The 20740-nt window shown below is 51.9% G+C and overlaps 2 protein-coding genes across 2 annotated transcripts; both read right to left on the bottom strand.

Annotated features, from left to right (window-relative positions):
- Nucleotides 1-885: 885 nt before the first annotated feature.
- On the bottom strand, nucleotides 886-4448 carry BBLN (bublin coiled coil protein). The gene is made up of 2 exons (XM_015543024.2): nucleotides 4153-4448; nucleotides 886-1365 (listed from the first exon to the last, which is right to left on the bottom strand). Exons 1-2 carry the CDS (start codon nucleotides 4229-4231, stop codon nucleotides 1193-1195), a joined length of 252 nt encoding a protein of 83 aa, XP_015398510.2. The 5' UTR covers nucleotides 4232-4448; the 3' UTR covers nucleotides 886-1192.
- Nucleotides 4449-8358: 3910 nt separating this feature from the next.
- Nucleotides 8359-12253, bottom strand: LOC102954048 (neutrophil gelatinase-associated lipocalin-like). The gene is made up of 7 exons (XM_015543023.2): nucleotides 12070-12253; nucleotides 11412-11548; nucleotides 9931-10010; nucleotides 9674-9793; nucleotides 9355-9456; nucleotides 8665-8695; nucleotides 8359-8542 (listed from the first exon to the last, which is right to left on the bottom strand). The coding sequence occupies exons 1-6, from the start codon at nucleotides 12205-12207 to the stop codon at nucleotides 8676-8678; spliced, it is 597 nt and encodes a 198-aa protein (XP_015398509.1). The 5' UTR covers nucleotides 12208-12253; the 3' UTR covers nucleotides 8359-8542; nucleotides 8665-8675.
- Nucleotides 12254-20740: the final 8487 nt, after the last annotated feature.

Raw genomic sequence — 20740 nt, 5'->3', positions numbered from 1 at the left:
CCCACCCTCTTTGGGCACGGTGTGGTGGCCGAGCTGGAAGGCCAAAGACGGGCTCCCTAACCAGGGACTCTGAGGGCACAAGGCACTTCACCTCCCCCAGAGTCTGCTTCCCTCTTGATGAGGTGGTCAGGGCTAGGGAAAGCACCTTCAACTTAGATCTGCCTCAGCCTTCAGAGTCTGGACCCTAGGGGGCAGGTCTTCTTGTTATCTCCAAAGTACAAGTGAAGAAACAGGTGAAGAGGCCTAGCAAGGTCAAGTGACTTGCTGAAGGTCATACAACTGGTCCTGGGCCTGAGCTCTGGCTCTGTGCTGGCCTTTCTGTCCACCTGAACCCTGTGGGAGCTTAAGTGCAGGAAGCTCCCCACTCCTCTGGTCCCCCCCACCCCCCCTTGTCAGGCGACCCTAAGATGAATCATCTGTGAACGGGGCCGAGGCTGAGCTGGCTCCTTAATTCTGCTATTTCCCCATTTGGAATGACCCTTAGAGATAGACAGCCAGACCGACCCTGTTATTGGCCAGTGGAGAAGACTGAGGCCAGGAGCAAGAGGATGATGGCCAAGGTTACACAGCATGAATTGCTGTTGGCTGGCTGAATGAAAGGCCCTAGTACCCAGAGAAGCTGAGTGTATCATACTGGGTCACACAGCGTGTCTGATGGGCTGGGCTGAGGAGGCAGCTGTTGGCCAGGCGTGCACCAGGTGGGGAGGAAGCCCTGCCTCACCTGTACCCTCTGTGTCCAGAAATACAAGAAAGCCAAGAACCCCAGCCCTACCAGCAGGCCCATGAGCCATCAGTGTATGATCAGTGCCTGGAATGCCTCCACTGACCTGTTCACCGCTAGTGGCCAGTGGGGTCCTCACCCCAGGATACAGAGGAGAGGCACAGTGATGTTGGAGACCCATTTAATGTGGATGCTCAAGGCCTGGGCAGAGTGGGGAGTGTCCTGGAATTGGGCAGGCAGGCAAGGTGGGTGGGTCGCAGGCCCACACCTGACCCCAGGAGGGGACGTCAGGTGTTGGGGGCTGGCCCAGGCATGCCAAAGGAAGTACCAGAAGGGTGGCCCAGGCAGGCACACCTACTAGAGGGACCCGCAGACCCGCCCTTAAGAAGGTATCTAAGCCAGGTGGTGAGTGCCCAGGCCACAGCCTAGCCCAGGAAGACAGGGTTGGGGCTGGTTGGAGGCTCCCAGAGCCTAGGGACTGGCATCGCTAGGAGCCTCCCCGAGCTGCTGCTGGAACTCAAGGCGTGTCTGCCGGTTGGACTCAAGCAGCTCCTGGAGGCGGGCGTGGAGGTGGTCGTTCTTCTCCTCCAAATGGTCCAAACAGGAGTTGATCTGGTCCAACATGGAGTTGATGGCAGCATATTCTGGGAGGAAGGCAAAAGACAGCCAAGGTTCTGTGTCTCCTCGGGGCTCACAAACATCCCCACCCACACTGTGTCCCAGCCTGGGGGACAAAAGGGCTTTGGGCAAGTCCCTATTCCTTCCTGAGCCTCGGTGTCACCGTCAGGAAAATGGGTGGATGCCAAAAGTGAAAGGCTTTGGGGACATAATACCTTAGCGCACCATCCTTTTTTCTATGGTTAGGGTGGTCGGGGGGAGGTCTGCCAGACATTGTCCTGCCAACGCCAGCTTTCTCTGCACTTCCTACATCAGCTGCCTGGAGGCCAGGGCCCACCTTCCCGAGTCGGGCAGTCAAAGCCCCAGTCCCCAGGCAGGCTCTACTCTCCAGCCCTTCAGAGGCTCCCTCTGCCCTGAGGGAAAAGAACCTCCCAAGCCCCAAGGCCCCTCCCCCTCTCTAGCCCCGTCTCCCATACCCTTTCCTTTCCTCACCCGCCTTTGCCCACCTCGGGGCCCCTAAAACATGCTGCTGTTGCCTCTGCCTGCAGGGCGTCCTTCTCCTGTCTTCCTTCCCTCCCCCTCTCCTCCTTCAAGTCTTAGCATGGGTGTTGCCACAGAGAGACCTCCCAATGCCCCAGACGGGATCAAGCCTCTGTGTCTGACCTCCTTGCCCTCCACATGCCTCCACTGCCCTCCTTCACTTCTGGCCTGACTGCTACGTGTGCTGCTGTGTCTCCCCGACCAGACTGCAGAGCTCTTGAGAGGGGGAATGCTCTTGTGTTCACTGCGGTTCCCCTGACGCCCTCATTGCCACACTATAAGCACTTGTTGAATGAATGAATGCATGAATGAATGAAGCCTCTGACTTTCTAGCCTTTCTGCCTTTGCTCACCTGTCTCTGCCACTCAGAACGCCTCAACCACAACAGCTATTCAAGGACCAGCTCAAAACGCCTCTTCTAAGAAGCCTTCCCTGGTGTCCACCAGAAACCATCACTCCCTCCTCCATGGCCACTCCTGACCTGCCTCTCAGCAACATAATGTCCCTTAGGATCCAAGGGCTGGGCCTGTGCCCACTGCGGACCCAGTTCTGAGCCAGCCCATGACTCAGATACACTCAGGTGCCAGCTTGGGACAGAGGGGAAGCAGCTGGCAGTGTTTGGAAAAGGCCAGGGCTGGAGGAGTGTGTCTGGAATATGGGTGCAAGTGTGTCTGCATTCGGGGGGGTGGAGGGATGGGGAACCACCATCACCCAGAGCTGGCACACCTCCCAGAGGACAGAGTCCTGGAAAGTCTCTGCTGGATCTTAAGGGTCCAACCCCCTTGTGGTACAGATGGGGAAACCGAGGCCCAAGAAGGAAGGGACCTACCCAGGATCCTCCAGCTGGTTGGTGGCATAGCCAAGATTTAGAGAGAGCAGGGGCACACGGGTTTCATTCCCAGCTCTGCTCTGCCCCAGCAAGTGACTGCATCTTTTGGGAAGGGAATAAGGACTGGGTTGTTGTAAGGATTCAAATACATTAAGAACTCAGACAGGGTCTGGCCGCGACAAGTACTTAGTAGATGATTATTATCAACACTGCACATTTTGTGTCATGAGACACAGGCCCGAAGCAGGATGGCGGAGGCGAGTGTTTCCACACCACTGGGGCCAGGCTTTATCCACGTCAAGGGCACTTCCTAGTTCTAAGCTTTGCCATCTGCCTGGGACAGCCTCCTCCCCACTGCACCAAGTCCTGTGAACCTGCCAACATCTACTCATTGTGACACTTAAGCGGCTTTTCCAGATCACTCCCACCACTGCAGTGGGCTCCATTGCACACATCTGGCCACTGTTGACCTGCGGTGCCTAGGGAAAACTGGCCAGTCCACCCTTTGCCACCCTGTGGGAGGCCCTCTACCTTTTTATTAAATGCAGACCCTGGGTGATCAAAGTGTTCTAAAACTATTGTGATGGATGTACAACTCTGAATATCCTAAAACCCACTGACATGTAAAATTTAAATGGATACATTATATAGTATGTGAATTATAGCTCAATAAAGCTGTTATCCAAACAAAACAAAAAGCAGACTCCATACTTATCTCACATTTACTAGGTCCTGTCTTCCGACTTGAGAAACCCATCTTTATTACACTAAAGAGAATAATAACTGCTCATTTGCATGCTTCCAACCTACTATTTTCCATTTGTTTTTTCATTTAATCCTGACACATCTCAATGCAGGAGACACATTATTATTCTTACTTTACAGATGGGGAAACTGAGGCTCCCCAAGATGAGAGGGGAGCTGATGCTTCTCTCTCCACCACCCATCCGCCCCCTCCCCCGCAGCGCTGTGTAGGCAACAGGCTGCTCGGTAAGCAGGTCGCATTCGCCAAGACTCTAGATCACAGCAAAGGTGGCTGGGGATGCTGACTCAGCAAGGCGGGTTCGCCCACCCAGACAGCCCCTCCCGCTAAGCCAAAACGGCCCACTCGCCCAGCCCCTTCAGGAACTTCCCTCGCCACAGGGGCTGGAGGAAGCGGCTGGAGCAGATGCCAAAAGGGCGAGTGACCCTGAAGCGGTCTCAGTTTCCCCATCTGTAAAACGGGGCCGGTTGCCCGCAGTTCTCCAGTGCTGCGGTTTCCAGGGACCCACTCACTGATGCTCGCCCTGAACCTCCAGCCAGCGCCCGCAGCTGCAACCCACCCAGGAGCGAGGGGTGGGAGGGCTCTGCGGTCCCTTCCAAGTCCCCAGTCCGACCCCGATTCTCCTTTCCAGGAGGCAGCCCTGAGAAAGCAAAGGTCGCTTCAGCAGCCCCCCTGGGTCACCTGCTTCCCCGAAGCCGTCATCCTCGCCTTCCACGCCCGCCTCCGCCGGCATGCCCAGGTCCCCGTTGGGGCCCGACATGGCGGGCTCCGGCGCCGCGAGGGCAGCACCACGACGGAACGGGGCGACCGTCGCGCCGAGAGCCGGCGCCGGGCGGAAGGTGGCGGCGCCGGATGGAACGCTGGGCCGGAAGAGTGGCACGGCGCGGCGGAACGGGGCCCGGCGCCCGCGGCCCCGCCCCCAAGGCCGGAACCGCGCGGCCCGAGCTCCGCCCCCACCCCGCCCCGCCGCCAGAACTCCTCCCCTGCCCGCCGTCAGACTCCGCCCTCGCGTCCCGCCCACACCCTGCCTCACAGTCGAGCTCTGAGCCCCGCCCCTCTCCAGGCCGCCGGGCGTGGCTATCCGGGCCGCTGGCTGAGGAGCCTAGGTGGTGGGGGCGCAGGCCCTCAGCTAGGGCGAGCGAGCCCGGCCGAGGGGTGGGGGCGGCCTCCACTGTGCCCTTCCTGCCGGTGGGGACCTGCGAGTTCCTGAGCCGGAGCCTCCGCGTGGGCAAAATCTGAGACGCGTGACTTCTAAGGCTCCCTATGGCTTCAGAAGATAAACGTTCACGGCCTCAGCGAGAGTCAGGGTCTGGGTTGGCACAGGGCTGCGTGCGGCTTCGGGATAAGGTTGGCCATCATCCCCCACCCCTTTTTTACCAGCTGAGAAAGGGAGGCATGCCGAAAGTCACCCACCAAGCAACTGTCGCTCCTGAGCTGGACCCAGCTCCGCTGGACCCAGTGTGATCCTGGCCAGGGGTCCAGCTGAGCCAGACCCGTGTTCCAGGCGAGAGGGGACTGGGACTCTGCCAGGAGGCCCTATGGAAGCAGCAGCCCGGTCCTGGGCTCACACCGGTAGTTCCTGTGGGCAGGACGTCCTGGGATAGGAGTTAGGCTTGTCCATCTGGCGCCTCCACCTTCAGCCTGGCGCTGGCTGTCGGAGCAACCGGACTGTCACTGCTTTCCGTTGTTGAGCCTGCGATGTCGGGCCCCAGCGGGGACCTGGATATGTCCCAAATGATGACAACGGGGAGGGATCTTCTCTGTCCCAGAAGCTGCCCGGTCATTTCACCTGAGGAAGGTAGAGGTGAGGTTGAGTCCTCCGCCTGCAATCAGAGCCACCACGGACTTGCCCTCTTGGCAGCCTTGCCTTCACCCTGAACCGGCTTGAGTGGAGGTGAGGCCTGCATTCAACCAGTGGGCAGGGCTGAGAAAGAGGGCTGGGCATCCGCCTTTGGCTGAGGGGTTAGAGGTCCCCCTGAGGATCAAGCATTTCACCGACCAAGAGAGCGGAGCCCCACGTGCCCTGCCTGGCATAGAAACACCCGTATCTTTTTTTTTTTTTTTTTCAACGTTTTTTTTTTTAATTTATTTTTGGGACAGAGAGAGACAGAGCATGAACGGGGGAGGGGCAGAGAGAGAGGGAGACACAGAATCGGAAACAGGCTCCAGGCTCCGAGCCATCAGCCCGGAGCCTGACGCGGGGCTCGAACTCACGGACCGCGAGATCGTGACCTGGCTGAAGTCGGACGCTTAACCGACTGCGCCACCCAGGCGCCCCAAAACACCCGTATCTTCATGTGGCACGCAGGTCTGCAGAGACGTGGCAGAAACACAGATCACACACGTGGACATGCTGACATAATCCAAACACATTTATCCTTGTAAGCGTGAGACAGCCAAAGAAAACCACGGGCACATGTTTTTCTCTCAGTTTGAAACCACGCCTGGGATCACAGGCCCTGACTCTATGTGTGAGCCCACAGACCAGGGGAGAAGCATGCTGAATCCAGGGCACATGGGATGGGCTAAAAAACCCAGAGAGACAGGCAGTTTCTGAGAAACACGCCAAGGCACGCGCAGGTACACCTACTACGCAGATGCAGCAGGTGGCTGTAAATGCGCATGCGTGGAGCCTGCACAGGGTCGACTGAGGTCCGAGTCCACCCGCCTCCAAGGGCGAGTGAGGGCACCTGGCTGGAGGCTGCTGTGGTCCCAGGGAGGGCCTGTCCCTTTGCCCACTTCACTCCTGTGGTTAAGGCCCCTAAACCGGACCACAGGACAAAACAGCCACCAGCTCCCTCCAGCGCTGATGGGGGAACGCCGTGTGCCGGGGTGCTGCCCTGCTTCTGGGGTCCCTGTTCACCTCTGTCTCCCTAGCCCACAAGCCCTGCCATCATTCCCTCTCTAAGCCCACTGTGGTGGTCCACCCTCAAAGATACCTGGATCTTAATCCTGAGAACCTGAGAGCAGTACCTTATGTGGAAAAAGGGCCTGTACAGATGTGATCACATGAAGCGTTTTTATTTATTTATTTATTTATTTAATTTTTTAAGTTTATTTGCTTTGAGAGAGAGCATGAGCCAGGGAGGGGCAGAGAGAGAGAGAGACAGAGACAGAGACAGAGACAGAGAAGCCCAAGGAGGCTCCACTCTGCCAGTGCAGAGCCCAATGTGAGGCTCGAACCCATGTACTGTGAGATCATGACCTGAACTGAAACCAAGAGTTGGGCGCTTAACCGACTGAGCCACCCAGGTGCCCCTACATGAAGTGTTTTGAGAGGGGGAGATTACCCTGGATTTGCCAGGTGGGCCCAAAATGTAATCATAAGTGTCCCTATAAAGAGGGAGTCGAAGGGAAATTTGCAGACAAGAGAGAAGGCCATGTGATGACCTCACCAGAGAGAGAGAGAGAGATTTGGAGATGCCACACTGCTGTCTTTAAGGAAGAAAGACCCCCAAGTTAAAGAAGGAGATTCTCCCCAGAGCCTCTGGAGGAAGTGCCGCCCCGCTGAGGCTTTGATTTTAGCTAGTGAAAGTGATTTCAGACTTGGGACCTCTAGAACTGTAATAGAACAAATGTGTGTTGTCTTGAGCTGCCAGTGTGTGATAACTTATAGCAGCAATAGGAAACCAATAAAATCCAGTGACTCCAGGAAGAAACACAAAGCCCATTTGCGTCCTAAGAATTTGATCCTGGAAGACCCAGGAGGCCCCGGGTGGTGGCAGGAAGCTGTATGCTTGGGCCAAGGCAAAGAAACTGGCTGTTGCCCAAAGTGGAGCCCAAGCCCCGGGCGTGCTGGGTGCACCTGCCGCCCCCTCGGCCAGCTAGTGGCGTTCTAGCCAGCAGTCCCTTGGGTGCCCTTCTGTGTCTCTGGACTTGGGCAGAGCCTCCATCCATCCCTCAACCCAGGCTGCAGCAAGCTGGTCTCTTCCTGGATCTGACCCAGACTCCTGAGGCTGTAGCAGTCAACCCTGTCCTGCCCCCTGGGGGCTGAGGCCAGCACTGCTCAGAGCTCCAGTTATCTCCCCACTCCCCCAACCCAAGGGTGAAGGGGTAAGTATGCAAGTCTGTGGGGTGGATAAGCCTGGCTTTCTTCAGAGCCTCGCCCCCTCCAGCCTCTGACCTTGCAAGGGGAGAAGAGACCAGGGAGGGGGTTCAAACGTGTGATGTAGACACAGAGGGGTGGACAGGGGCTGGTCAGGCCCCAGACACAGGCCCAGCCAAATGAGGGGTATAAGGCTGGAACCCTTGAGTCTTCTAGAATCTGGATTCCTGGCAGCATATTCATTTTCATCCTTGCCTCCCCTGGCCTTGCCCCAGGTTCTCCAGAGGTCCTCATGGTGGAGGGATGTGGGTGAGGGGCAGCACTCACAATGTGGTCAGCATGGACACTGCCACCCAGCAGTGGGCCCATAGGGGGCTGGCAGAAGGAAAGGGACCACCTCTGGTGACACTCTGTGTCTGGCATGGTCTCCAGCTGGGCCACCTTCTGCTTCACCCACTGTGCACCCCGCTATTGCAATCTTCCAGCATCCACGGGGTCTGATAAGGTAGGGGTGACAGCACCTCAGCCCCCCAACCCTCTCCAGCTCCCTGGGCCTGGGCCTCTGCCATTGGACCTGCTTCAGGTGGCTGGACATGAGTGTGAGATGTGCCCCCTCAGTGTGCTGGGAGGCAGGGGCAAGTGAGGGCAGCTGCTGGTCTGGGGCCGGGCCTGGGGTTGGGAGCCAGGAGTGTTTAGTCAGAGCTGGACTCTGCTTCTGTGGCCTTCATCCCTTCCAGGGGACCACAGTTCCTGGGAGGGATGCTAATAGGAGCCTGCCTTTTGCTCTTTATCCCCCTCAAAGGGCCCAGAAGTCAAGGAGCACAGACTTGGGACCGGGGGGCATGTGTTTATTAGCAACAAGGAGGGGTCCTGTGAATAGGGCAGCCTGGGAAGCAGCTGGTGGGCTGTGCAGTGAGAAGGGTCCTCTGGCTCTCTCACTGGTGTCCAGGCTGGTGGGGACAGCTGGGCAGTGCCGTGGGCAGAGATTGGCGAGAGGGGGATGGGGTGGAGAGAGCCCGAGGGCACCTGAGAGGGCGTCAAGGGAATAGAGAGGGCAGCAGTGCTGGGCAGGTGGGACAAAGGCAGACCTGGAACCCCCTCCCAGCTGCACCCTGGCTCCCATCAGCCCCCTCTGTAGCCATACTTACCGCACACTTGCTCACTTATATATGCACTCATCTGTGGGGGACAGAGTGGTCAGCATGGGCAGGGGTGTGTGTGGGGGATCCCTGACCTCCAGGGCCCCTGCACTGCCCCTGGGCTACCCTGGGCCTCAGCCTGGTCCGGCCACAGAAGCTCCGGGGCTCCTTTCATAGATGGTACAGAAGAGGGTTGGAAGATGGGGCAGGGGACTGGAGGAGAGGCCTGAGGACAAGCAGACCTGGGTGACACCCGTTCTCCAAAGGAGGCAGGTGAGGCCCAGCCACACTCCTGTTTGGGCACCAAGCCTTCTGCCTGTTTACCTGCTCAGTCCTGACAGACCCTCAGGATTTGGGAGGCACCTGCCCAGGCCAGGCTGCCTGAAGACAAGGGCACCTCCTAAGTCAGTGGTGAGCCAGTCCCAGGGCAAAGGGGGAGGTGGCCAGGCAAGGAGACTGAGGAAGCTTCGCCCCATGCCTGCAATTCTCGTGTGGGCAGGCCCGAGCTAGGGTGAGGGAGGAACACTAGGGGCCCAGAACCCTGATTGTGGCAGGGTCTTCCTGAACCTGAAGTGGCTTCTGGGCCTCCAGTGACCACAGCAGGGCTCTGCCTCCCTCCTCTCCCCCGTTCCTTAGTGAAGCAACATCAGGCCTGGACAGTCCCCATGGGCCCTTCTCCTCTCCCCAGCTGGTGATTACCGTTGGGGATTGGGAAGATGATGTGGTCATCGGTGAGGCCCAGGGCTTTGGCAAAGCTAATGAAGTTTTCCTTCAGCTCATGGGTCAGCTCCTTGGTCCTCCCTGTGGCCAAGATGGCTGGTGAGTGGCTGGCGAAAGCTCCATGAATATTGTGGAACCCTTGAATGATGCCTCAGACCCCTCCCTCCTGAGGGGTCTATGGAAAGACCTCTCTCCTGCCTCCCAGGGCTCAGAGTGAAGGGGACCTTGGGGGCTGGGTGTCGTGGGCCTCTTCTCCCCCAGCACGAACAAGAGCCGGGTCCCAGGGGGTAAGACCCACCATAGAGGGTGACCATAAAGAGCTCCTGGTTTTTGTAAGCTTTCTTGAAGAAAATCAGGGCAACCTGGTTGTAGTCTGTGGCCACCACTTGTGCAGTGTAACTCTGGATTCCAGGGTAACCTGCATGGGGGACAGTGAGGGATCAGCCCTCCCGGCAGAGGGAGCTGTTGGTTCCTCCCCTGGCACCACAGGATGGTGTCTGTGTGGAGGGGCAGGGAGGTCCTTGCCCATGGAGACCTACTGCACTCAGGACTCACGCTCAATGTTGCCCAGGTTGAATTGGCCTGGCTGGAAACTTGGGAGGAAAGTTGTGATCCAGTGGTCACAGCGCTGGATCCTGTGGAAGCAAGAGATGGGTGGGTAAGAGGGTGACACCCCACCCTGACACAGCAGGAGGCCCGCACGCCACCCCTCAGATGGGCCTGTCTCTTCCCCGCTGAGCCCATCTCTGCCTGTCCCTGCCTACTCTGCCCTCAGCCACCTGAGCTGCTCAGACTCTCCCTCTGCATCTACTGTCTTCCTTCTTCGAGGCTGTTTCCCCTTGGTGGCCTTCCCTCCATACTGTCCCCTTCACCCGCAGCATTTGTCTCCTAATTTTTTTAAATTTTTTAAAATGTTCATTAATTTTTGAGACAGAGAGAGAGAGAGAGAGAGAGAGCGAGCCTGAGAGGGAGAGGGGGGAGAGAGAGGGAGACACAGAATGCAAACCAGGCTCCAGGCTGTGAACTGTCAGCACAGAGCCCTACACAGGGCTCAAACTCAAAACTGTGAGATCATAACCTGAGACAAAGTCAGAGGCTTACCCGACTGAGCCACCCAGGGGTCCCCTGTCCCCTATGCCTATCTTGTGGCTTCCTGCTATAACCTCTCCTGGGGGAATCAACAGAGGCTCCAGTCTGCTGGATGCCAAAGACTTCCTTAGCTGCTGGGACAACCCTGACCTCTCACCTGCATCCCATCTGGTCCCCTGGGAACCCAGAGCTGATCCCCCACACCTGCCCTTCTTCTGCTCCTTCCATGACAGATGCTCTAGCCCCATCCCCAAGTGCCAGAGCCAGAAGCCCAGGGGCGCTGCGCAATCCTTGGCTCTCCTCTCTAGGTCCTAATCTGCCCCTGCTCTGGTCATCTCCCACCTATGACTGATCAGCCTTCTGGGCTGCACACCCTCATTCCTCTCTCTGCTCCAGCCACACCTGCTCTCCACCAGTACCTGAGGCGCCTGCCAGGGTGGCCACCCCCCCACCCTCCAGACTGCTCATCAGCTCCTGCTCAGGGCAGCCATGAGATGGCTTGTTATTTCTTGAAGAAGTGGCTCTCTCTGACTCAGTCCAGCAGCCCTGCCACGAAGGTCCCAGGTCTCCTGACGCAAGTTGGTTTCTCAAGGCCCAGCCCACAGACCACCTCCCTGGAAGCCCTGGACAAAGCTCAAGGTGGGATTCCAGGCTGGATCCAGTGACCCTCCTCCCATTCTAGGACACTCCGAGCTCTCTTTGTCTTGTCATTGATGACCACTTTTGTCCAACCCCAGTACTGTTTTGTGTCTGTGCTGGAATGACCAAGAAATGTTGATTTAGTAAATGAAAGAAGGAATAAATACAGGGATCCAGTACCCAGCGGTAGGATGAATTATCATCTTTCAGCTATGGTCAGCCCTCGGCTATGACATCAGTCTGCCTCTTGGACCCCCACGGCAGCCCTCTGGGCCCCCCATGTTCCCCTAGGAGGTGATGGATCTCACCAGGGCAGGACAAAGGTGACATTGTAGCTGTTGTCTTCGTTCAGCTCATAGGTGATGGTGTACATCTTCAATTGGCTGTGTTTTTCTTTATGAATTTCCTTCCCTGCCAGTCCTAAGACGTACCATTTCCCCTGGAACTACAATGGGGGCTGATGATAGGCAGAGCCAGGAGCAGCCCCAGGGGGCCCTCCTGCTGCATCCCTGCAGGCACCTCTAGGCAGCCTGGGCCTCAACTAGAAGCCCCTCTAACTGGGCTGCTGGGACCCAGACTGGCCACACAGGCTGGGCTGATGAGCCTGGCAGGAGCTGGAGACCATCAGGCCAAGCGGGAGCCCTGAGTGTGTCAGAGACAGGGTGACACTTGGCAAGTGGTCAGCTGGCATCCCTGAGCCTCAGTTTCCTCATCATGTAGAGGGCCTGAAGATGTTCCCACCTTGCAAGGACTGCAGGGATTATGGAAGAGAGTGTAGACCAGGGGAGTCTGCTCAGCTGACCCTCTTGTCAGCAAGGTTGCGTGGGGATGGGGGCATGGGGTGTGCCTTCCATCAGGGCACCCGAGAGCAGATGGAGCTAAAGCCTGAGCCCATCCTGCCTCTCCTCCCTTCTGTTTACACTCTTCCCAGGGCCTCCATGCACCTAGCCCTCCCAGGCCCCTTACCAGCTCATTTTGGAAGTCAGGCTGCAGAGGGACCCTGTGCAGAGGTGGGGTTGGGATCAGGTTTGGGGTGGAATCCTGGGCCTGGGTCTGCAGGGTCCCTAGCAGGACAAGGCCCAGCCACAGGAGACCTAGGGCCATGACTTCAGGGCTGAGGAAGCTGGCACCACTCCAGATATTCCCTGAAAGAGGAGATGAATGAAGAGCCTTCTGGGGGATGCTATTTATGGTCTCTGTGGCCAATGGCTCACCCCAGGGTGGAGCGACTTATCCTTTGCCAAATCCTGGAAGGGTGAGACAATTGCCAGCAACTCGTGCTGAAGATCATAGCAAGCTCTCTGCTCTTTCCCCCAGGTCAGGATTATGCAAGATGAGGGGCCGTAAGTTCTGGGAGGTGAGAGAGTGCATTCCCCATATCTCCACATCTCTGGCGGGGACTCTCTTCACAGTCTCTTCTCCCTGGTTATCACTGTGTGTGGTCATGGGTCTCTGATCTGGACCAGCTGTCATCTCTGACCTCTAGGAGCCTCTCAGCTGGGGCCTAGGTGCCTGGTGGATTAAGTGTGGTAGGGCCCCCTTCCTGCACCTGATGAAAACAGAGAATGCCTCGCATCAACAGAGCCCATGCTGCTTGTGGTTCTCCAAAGGGAAGGGAAGGGAAGGGTAGGGAATGGGAGATAGTTGAAAGAGGACATTCCTGGTAGGGTAGGACAGAGTGTGCCCTGTGCTGCTCATGGAGCCCAGATCCTGGCCCTCCCAGGTACCCACCCCAGGCCCTGGCACCCTTCCCCTCCCCTCCCCAGAGAAGGCTTGCTGGGGAGTGCTCCTGATGAGGGAGCATAAGGCAAGCTGAGGGCAGACCACATGCTAGCATGCTCCCCGAGCCAGAGGTGGGATCTGTGTGACATTCCTCAGGCACTCCTGGCTGCCCAAGAACAAAGGAAAGGAAAGAAAACAAAGAGTTAAGTGATAGAAATCACAGTCCTCCATCAGTTTACCTATATCCTAGAAAATTAGGAGGAAAAGGTGATCTAATCTCTAGCATCCTATACTCAGTTTCCTGGAGCCCAAATATCACCTACCTCCATAGTGATATGGGGAACAAAGGCAAGAAGGAAAAGTCAGACGGCATTAAATTTCATTATGACCTGCAGCCCATTGACAAATACAAATAGTGCATATTGAGTATAACATTTCTCCAGTAATTCCCTACAGTCTGAATGTTAATGCTTTGCTAGAGGAGAAAACAACCTTAGCTTGACAACAGCTAGACCTCCAGTAATGTGGGAGTCTACTTGAGCATATAAAAAATCCCTTTAGAAAATTCCTCTTGACCTTATCTCCCCCAACCCCATGGTATATAACCAGTCACTCTTCACAACCCCAGTGCAGCTCTTTCTGCCCCAAAGTCCTGTCCCTGTGAATTAACAAAATCATCTTTTTTTGCACCAAAGATGTCTCCAGAATTCATTCTTGGTTGTGAGCTCTGAACCCCACCATTCCAAAGCCCCATCATTCCCATCTTGAGTCAGCCCCTCCCCTCATCCATGCCCCATTGGCCGGGTGGGCCCAGACCTCAGCTGGCCCCTCAGGAACTTGGCCCCTCCTGTGGGCCCAGTGGTCAGAAACCTGAAGCTGGGCATGCCAGCCACAAATGAGACAGCTTGACATAGCAGAGCTCTGAGGCTACAGTCTCAGCTTCATCCTGGTGGGGGACAATGGGGGACATGCATCCTCACTGTGTGAAAAGGGGTCAGGGGCTGGGGCCCAAGTGGGGCTCTCTACCCTGCTGCTCTGTACACTGAGTAATTTGGGTCACAGTGAATGCAAGGACTCAGCCTCATTCTTGAGAGATCACGGATACCGTATGCTCTCTCTGGCCAGTCTTGTGGTGTGGAGTCCAGGGGCCTAGGCCTGGGCCCCCAGAAGTGTCCCTGCCATGGCTGATCCCAGCTTTGTCCTGGAGGGAAGTAGTTTCTTCATGGAGGCTTGGCTGTCCGTGGGAGGCAGTGATGGGTCCCAGCCCTCTGGTAGTGTCTCCTAGATGTCACCACATGGGCCAGGGCTGACAGAATGCCTGACCTGAGGCTGTCCTGAGGCCTCACTGGCTGCAGATAATACTCCTGGAGACCTCACGGGCTTTCCACCTGCTACAGGGGAACCAGCTCCCCTAGCCTGGGCTTTGGATGGTGGGCCCTGAGAGAGAGACTCTGGGTGAAGAGGGGGCATAAGGCAAGCTGAAGGCAATGTACAAGCTAGAACCTCCCCCCTCCCCACAAAAAGGTGGGATACGTGTGATATTCCTCTGGCTGCCCAAGAACAAAGGAAAGGAAAGAAAATAAATGGTTAATGATAGTGATCACAGTCATGCAGGACATGAGTCTCCATCAGTTTACAAATATCTTAGTAAATTATAAGAAAAAGGCAATCTTATCAATAGTCTAGTCTCCAGAAGCCTATAGACTCAGTTTCCTGGAGCCCCTATTAAGAGCCTAACCTCCATGGTGATGTGGGGAAGAAAGGCAAGAAAGAAATGGCAGATAAAATTAAATTTCTGATACCCTGCAGACCAGTGACAAATCCTTGAGGCAAATACCAAGTACAACAATGTCTCCAGGAACCCCTACCATTCCTAATATTAATGCCTTACTAGAGGTAAAACAACCTTAGCTTGACCATAGCAAGGCCTCAGGTAGATTAGGAGTCCTCTTTAACATATCAAAGTCCTTCTGGAGGCCTCCCTTCCTTTTGACTTTACTTCCCCAAACTTCCTAGTATATAACCAGTCACTCTTCACAACACCAATGCAACTCTTTCTGCCCACAGGTCCTGTCCCCGCGATTTAATGAAATCACTTTTTTTGCATCAAAGATGTCTTCAAGAATTCTTTCTTGGCTGTCAGCTCTATAATATGCGCCCCCCCACCCCAACCCAGCCTCATCATTTGGCGCCTATATGGGGTTGTGAGTCTTTTCATCTGGACTCTGAGCTTCAGTGCAAATGTGGTGAGTGTTTCTCTTTTCTTCCTTTACTCATATTTCAGAGGCTTTTCAAGGAATCTGGTCTTATTAGAACACTTTCCTGGCTATTGCTCAGGCTGTACTCCTGTAGCCCGTGGCTACTCTATGGGGAGGAGAAAGCCTGCCTTTTGGCTGGAAGTGAGTCCCCAGGCAGGAATGGTAAAAATACCCAGAAACTTGTGCCCTCTCTTTCTTCCTGTCCTTATATATTGTTGTCTGTCGTGGGCATGGAACAGACATCTATATGACTAGCATGGATTCCAATCTTTAGAATCTGGCAGAAATTTCCTCCTCATTGGTCTAACGTGATCCCCTTCACATCCATGGTCTAGTCACTTATGGCTGCGGGACCTCTTCTGTTGCTGGTGAAACCAGTACCTGATTGAATTAAAATGTTCCCCAGCCGGGAACCATTTCCTAGGAAGTTGGAATGTAAAGACTGTATGTGTTGGAATGTCACTTGGATCATGATGGGTTTCTGTCTTCACTGTTTTGGGTCAATGTCTTCTGCTAACTACTACTTAAATTACAAAATTGGGCAATTCCTGCTTGTAAAACTTTCCCAGTATTTTCTATGGGTTAAACATGGTGTTTTCTTCAGCCTTCTCAGCAAAGCAAAGTAGGTCCATCTGCCTGCACATATTTGTAGCCTAGGATACCATGGGAAATCAGAGGGATGCCAGCATCCCTCCCACAGAGGCCCTTAGGGGCTGGTTGGTGATCATAGCAATTTTGTTTGAAGTTCGCCTTGGGTCACTTTGACACCTCAGGGACCTCTGATATATCCTGCATGTGGGACACCACCTGGGAGTTGGGGGGGGATTTTCATGGTAATGGACTTCTCTACTTTTCTATCTCTAGGAGGAGGATGGGACCTTCTTCTCAGTCCCCAAGGACTCTCCCTTGGGATGCCTTTTCAACCTGCTAGAAACAATTTGGATTGCAAAATTTAGGAAAGAGGTGATGTCATGTAATACTGCGTGGCCTTAGTAAGTTCTAGCAGTTAGATCTCTTCTGCAGGAAACAGGGTCTGTGGATGGAGGCACCCTAGGTCCAGGCCTTCACAGCTCTAAGTGAGGACCTGGGCCAAAAGGCCTGTTGCAGAATGTATTTGCTTTAATGTGTTTGGCTAGTAAACTCCCTCCTGACATAGTGGATGTCCTAACAGACCTCCTCCTGATGGAACACAGTTGCTAGAGGAAACATAGGTCAAAGGGGATGCTGACTCTTTCTCTCTGTTCCTCCTTCTAATAGATGTGGGGACCTCTCCCTCATTCATTTCCTGTGTTAATGGCTTTAATTGGAGCCAACTGTGGGTAGTCTACCTTGGCACATGGACTTTAAAGAATATTCCCAAACTCCATTTGTTTCAGGGAAATTCCCTGTCTTCTCTAGCCTGACATAGACTCCTTATTTCCACTTTGGTGGAAAACAAACAAACAAACAAACATGGGGTCTCCTCTTTCCCTGTGACAAGGTTTAGAACCAGGAATCCTCTCTGCCTTCTGGAACTTCCATTCTTCTGCCTGCTTCTCCCCCTCCTCCTGTTTCTGCATAATCTTCCATGCAACCTACATAACTGGCTTCTATACCATCCTCCACCCTCGATGTCAAGGAGTGATGAGCACCCCCTTGAATCGCCCACTTCAGATTCCCCCATTGGTGTCCCAGGTAAAATTTGACAATGGGGAACAAATTGATCATCCTTTAAGTGAATGCAGGTGGAATGTGTTTGGTGTTTAAGCTTATTTAAGTTTGTTGGTTTAACTATGACAGACATGTATTTGGAGTTTTCAGCATTAAATATGAAACTTTTATTCTATCAAGGTTTCCTAAAGGTCAAAGAAGCTCATGTTGTCTCTGTTGCAATTTGTTAGCAAAAAGATGACTTAAAATATGGTTAATTTTGTGTATCTCAAAGTTTTCACAGATAATTCTTAAGATAGCTTTCAAAGTATCTCATAATCTGAAACATGGATAAATGGGATTGAATTTATTGCATATCTACGTCTTTTCCAAATAGATTGATTACTGAAGCATTGATTACTGAATATAGGTTTGTGCTTTTGACTCCTTATTGCAGAGAAACTAAGAAAATCTGGGTCTATTGGAAAACATGGTTTGTGATTCATTGACTCATGAATTTGCCATCTAAAGAATTCTGGTGTAACAGTTTATGATTGGTTACTAAGTTTTTATTAGAGACTAAGTTTTCTAAGAGTTAAAATTCTGCTAAGTGTACTTAAAATGGATGGAAATAAGGAAAGCAACTCTGTATGTAGGAAAGTGGGAGATATGTAAGAAAGATAAAGAATGGAAATACATTTTTTTGTTGTTGAGGGTACAAGAAAGTAATTTTGTCCCAAATGATACTGGTTGTTTCAAGAAGAATGGTTTGGGCCAAAATTTGAAGGCAAAGGAAAGTTGTAGAAGGTTCATGAAAAGAATCTTTGGAAAGGAATTTTTAAATTTTTTTTTTTAAATTTTATTTTATTTTTGAGACAGAGAGAGACAGAGCATGAGCAGGGGAGGGGCAGAGAGAGAGTAAGACACAGAATCTGAAACAGGCTCCAGGCTCTGAGCTGTCAGCACAGAGCCTGATGCGGGGCTCAAACTCAACGAACTGCGAGATCATGACCTGAGCCGAAGTCGGACGCTGAACCGACTGAGCCACCCAGGCGCCCCTGGAGAGGAATTTTATGCGTGGTCAGGATGGACTAAGGTTGAGATGAATGGATTTTATTTTTTTATTTATTAAAAAAATTTTTTTAAATGTTTATTTATATTTGAGAGAGAAAGCACAAGCAGGGGAGGGGCAGAGAGAAAGGGAGACACGGAATCCAAAACAGGATCCAGGCTCTGAGCTATCAGCACAGAGCCTGATGCAGGGCTCAAACTCACAAACTGTAAGATCATGACCTGAGCTGAAGTTGGATGCTTAACCAACTGAGCCACCCAGCTGCCCAGAGATGAATGGATTTTAAAAGTACATGGGCCTAAGGTTGAAATGCTCCTTTTCTCTGTTTTCAAAAGACAAAGTTTTCTGGCATTGTTGATCTGCTCTTGATAAGAAAATGTAAACAAATGTTTTTTTCTCTTTGTCTACTGGGAAGACGAAAGCTTTAGGTTTCCTCTTGATCAAGTCTTTGATTACTTAAGGTTAAAACTTCTTAATGGTAAAGGAGCTAGGTTTGCTAACAACTATACAGTGCTACATATTTGCCTTTGGAATCTCTTATTGCCATCTTGGTTAAACAAATAAAGTTTTAAGATTTGTAATGATCTGTAATCCTATTTAGAATGTGCTGTATAACTTTCTAAGGTTTTAACAAACTTTCCCAAGATTTTGACCAATTAGACCTTTTTATTTGGTATGCTAAGTTACTTGGAAAAGCACTGTCAAATAATGGTAAACCTTAGTTGTATTGCATGGCTAAATGCTGTAACTGCTCAAATATATATACAATTCCTAAAGTTTTAATGTTTTGATATAAGGTCCTCCCTTGATATTCTGATTATTGAAGTGTTATGGGTTACAGAAATAACTGTTTCCTCGTCAATCGCATCATCATGAACTCTCATCAGATCTTTAACAATGTCCATTTCTGAGATCTTGTCATTTTTAATTGTTCTTGTTCTCCCACAAAACGTATTTCATCTTCAAGGAGATTCATAAAAAGGACTTTTAGGAGAAATACAGGTATTCGACATCTTTAAGATTAAGCTAAAACGGGAAAGAATTTCCAGAACTAAAAAGCTTCGTTCAAACTGAACAAGCATTAGGAACATGGCACTAAATAAACTGAGGAAGATTATAGTTTTTGTGACTCTTGTTTGAAATATTGCTGGTTCTGTGATATTTCCTCTTCTGGATCAAGGGAATTTTCTCTTAAGATATCTATAATGTACAGAGATGTCATGAAGTTTTCATTTGTAAACTGAAACATTTAACTTTTCTCTCTCCCTAAAGCCTCTGAAATTCAACCACTCTCAGTGAGTCTTCTTTCTTTCATGGCAATTATAGATATTTGCATAAGTACAAGAAGATTCTTCTTGTAACAGGACACCTTTGGAAATACTGGTTGTTTTGCCAAGGCTTTGACTGGAACGTCCTATTTGAGAGAAATGCATAGACCCTGATATGACCAAATGGCTTTAGGGAACTAAGGTTGACTTTATGAAACATGGAGCCATAAAACCCCTTGAAAACGTTGGCCAGGGGCGCCTGGGTGGCTCAGTCAGTTGGACGTCCAACTTGGGCTCAGGTCATGATCTCGCGGTCCGTGAGTTCGAGCCCCGTGTCGGGCTCTGTGCTGACAGCTCAGAGCCTGGAGCCTGTTTCAGATTCTGTGTCTCCCTCTCTCTCTGACCTTCCCCCATTCATGCTCTGTCTCTCTCTGTCTCAAAAATGAATAAACGTTAAAAAAAATTAAAAAAAAAAAAGAAAAGAAAACGTTGGTCAGATACCTTGCTCAGAGAATTCCCAGCAGCTTTACTGCGTGAGTAAAGAATGTCACTTCTGGGCAGGTGCAGGGAACTCAGGATATCTTGGGGACCTTGTGGAGAGAAATTTGCCCAAATCTACAAGTATTGCAGGCCTGTGTGATGCAAGTACTTGGCTTGGCTTCTGGTCTGGAGAGGCCAATCAGTTCAGTCTCCAGTTCAACCTGGAGATTCCTTATAACAGGTTCCAGCAAAGCAAACTTTAAAAGATCCTTAGGATCAATCACTATTCTAGCTGAGCTTATGTAAATCATTAGGCCAAGTTTGTTAAAACTGGACTTAATTTGCAAACGAATTAGTCTTGATTTGGCCATCTCTGGAAATGAGGGTTTTTAGACAGAAAAACTATGTTTCTATAACGCAGCTCTCTGGACGTTAAATTCTAGTTCTGATTGTCTTTAGATGTTTGCTGTTTGTCTAAACTAGACACCTTGAGGTAAACTTCAGAAAAATTGTCACAATATTTCATGTATAGAAAAATCTTCTGCTTGTTATTCAGTGGAGATAATAATAAATCCCCGTGGGCATAGTTAAAAAGCTGGAAAATGGGATGGATTCCGCCAACAATTGTATGCACAGACTTTTCTCACTATAGACCTATGAGTAGATAAAGACTATAGTGCTTTACTATTCACTGGAGGCCAGGTTAATTCCTAAATCTCTAAATATGCCAACCATATCCTCCCTCCACCTGATCTGACAGTTACTAGAAATCCACCCCATATAAACCCAAAAGACCTGGTTTATTTAAAGGATGGAAAGTCTAATACAACAGGGGATTTAACTCCAAAATGGAAGGGTTCCTACTGGGTCTATTATGTACTCCCACTGCAATAAAGTTAGAGGGGCACACTTCATGGGCTCCTGTATCTAAAATAAAACCTGTATCCCCTTCACAGGAATTCAACGAGCAAACTAATCTGCCTTCTGATCCTGTGAACCTGTGGAAGACCTCCAACTTCTCTTAGGATGGTTGTACCTTTCTTTTTCATCCTCTTTTCCCAATTTCTACTAACAGTTCCTTCTTACAATGGGCCATTCAAAAGGATCACCACAGACATTTGAGATATAAGCCAGAAAGACCAATCTGATTCCTGCTGCCTGCTCCCACAAACATCTGAGGATACTTCAAGCCTAACATCTAACAATTC

The sequence above is a fragment of the Panthera tigris genome, chromosome D4, assembly GCF_018350195.1.
Source record: "Panthera tigris isolate Pti1 chromosome D4, P.tigris_Pti1_mat1.1, whole genome shotgun sequence".
Taxonomy (NCBI): Eukaryota; Metazoa; Chordata; class Mammalia; order Carnivora; family Felidae; genus Panthera; species Panthera tigris.
Note: the sequence above shows the minus strand (reverse complement) of the source record. Positions and strands in the feature narration are given on the sequence as shown.

Bases quoted from the DNA above. Each gene is read 5' to 3' on its own strand.
- BBLN (XM_015543024.2), bottom strand. From the start codon at position 4,231: ATGTCGGGCCCCAACGGGGACCTGGGCATGCCGGCGGAGGCGGGCGTG. The intron at 1,366-4,152 runs GTGACCCAGGGG...CCTTCCTCCCAG, and splicing joins TGACGGCTTCGGGGAAGCAG to AATATGCTGCCATCAACTCC.
- LOC102954048 (XM_015543023.2), bottom strand. From the start codon at position 12,207: ATGGCCCTAGGTCTCCTGTGGCTGGGCCTTGTCCTGCTAGGGACCCTG. The intron at 9,794-9,930 runs GTGAGTCCTGAG...TCCCCCATGCAG, and splicing joins CAACCTGGGCAACATTGAGC to GTTACCCTGGAATCCAGAGT. The intron at 9,457-9,673 runs GTGGGTCTTACC...TCTTGGCCACAG, and splicing joins CTTTATGGTCACCCTCTATG to GGAGGACCAAGGAGCTGACC.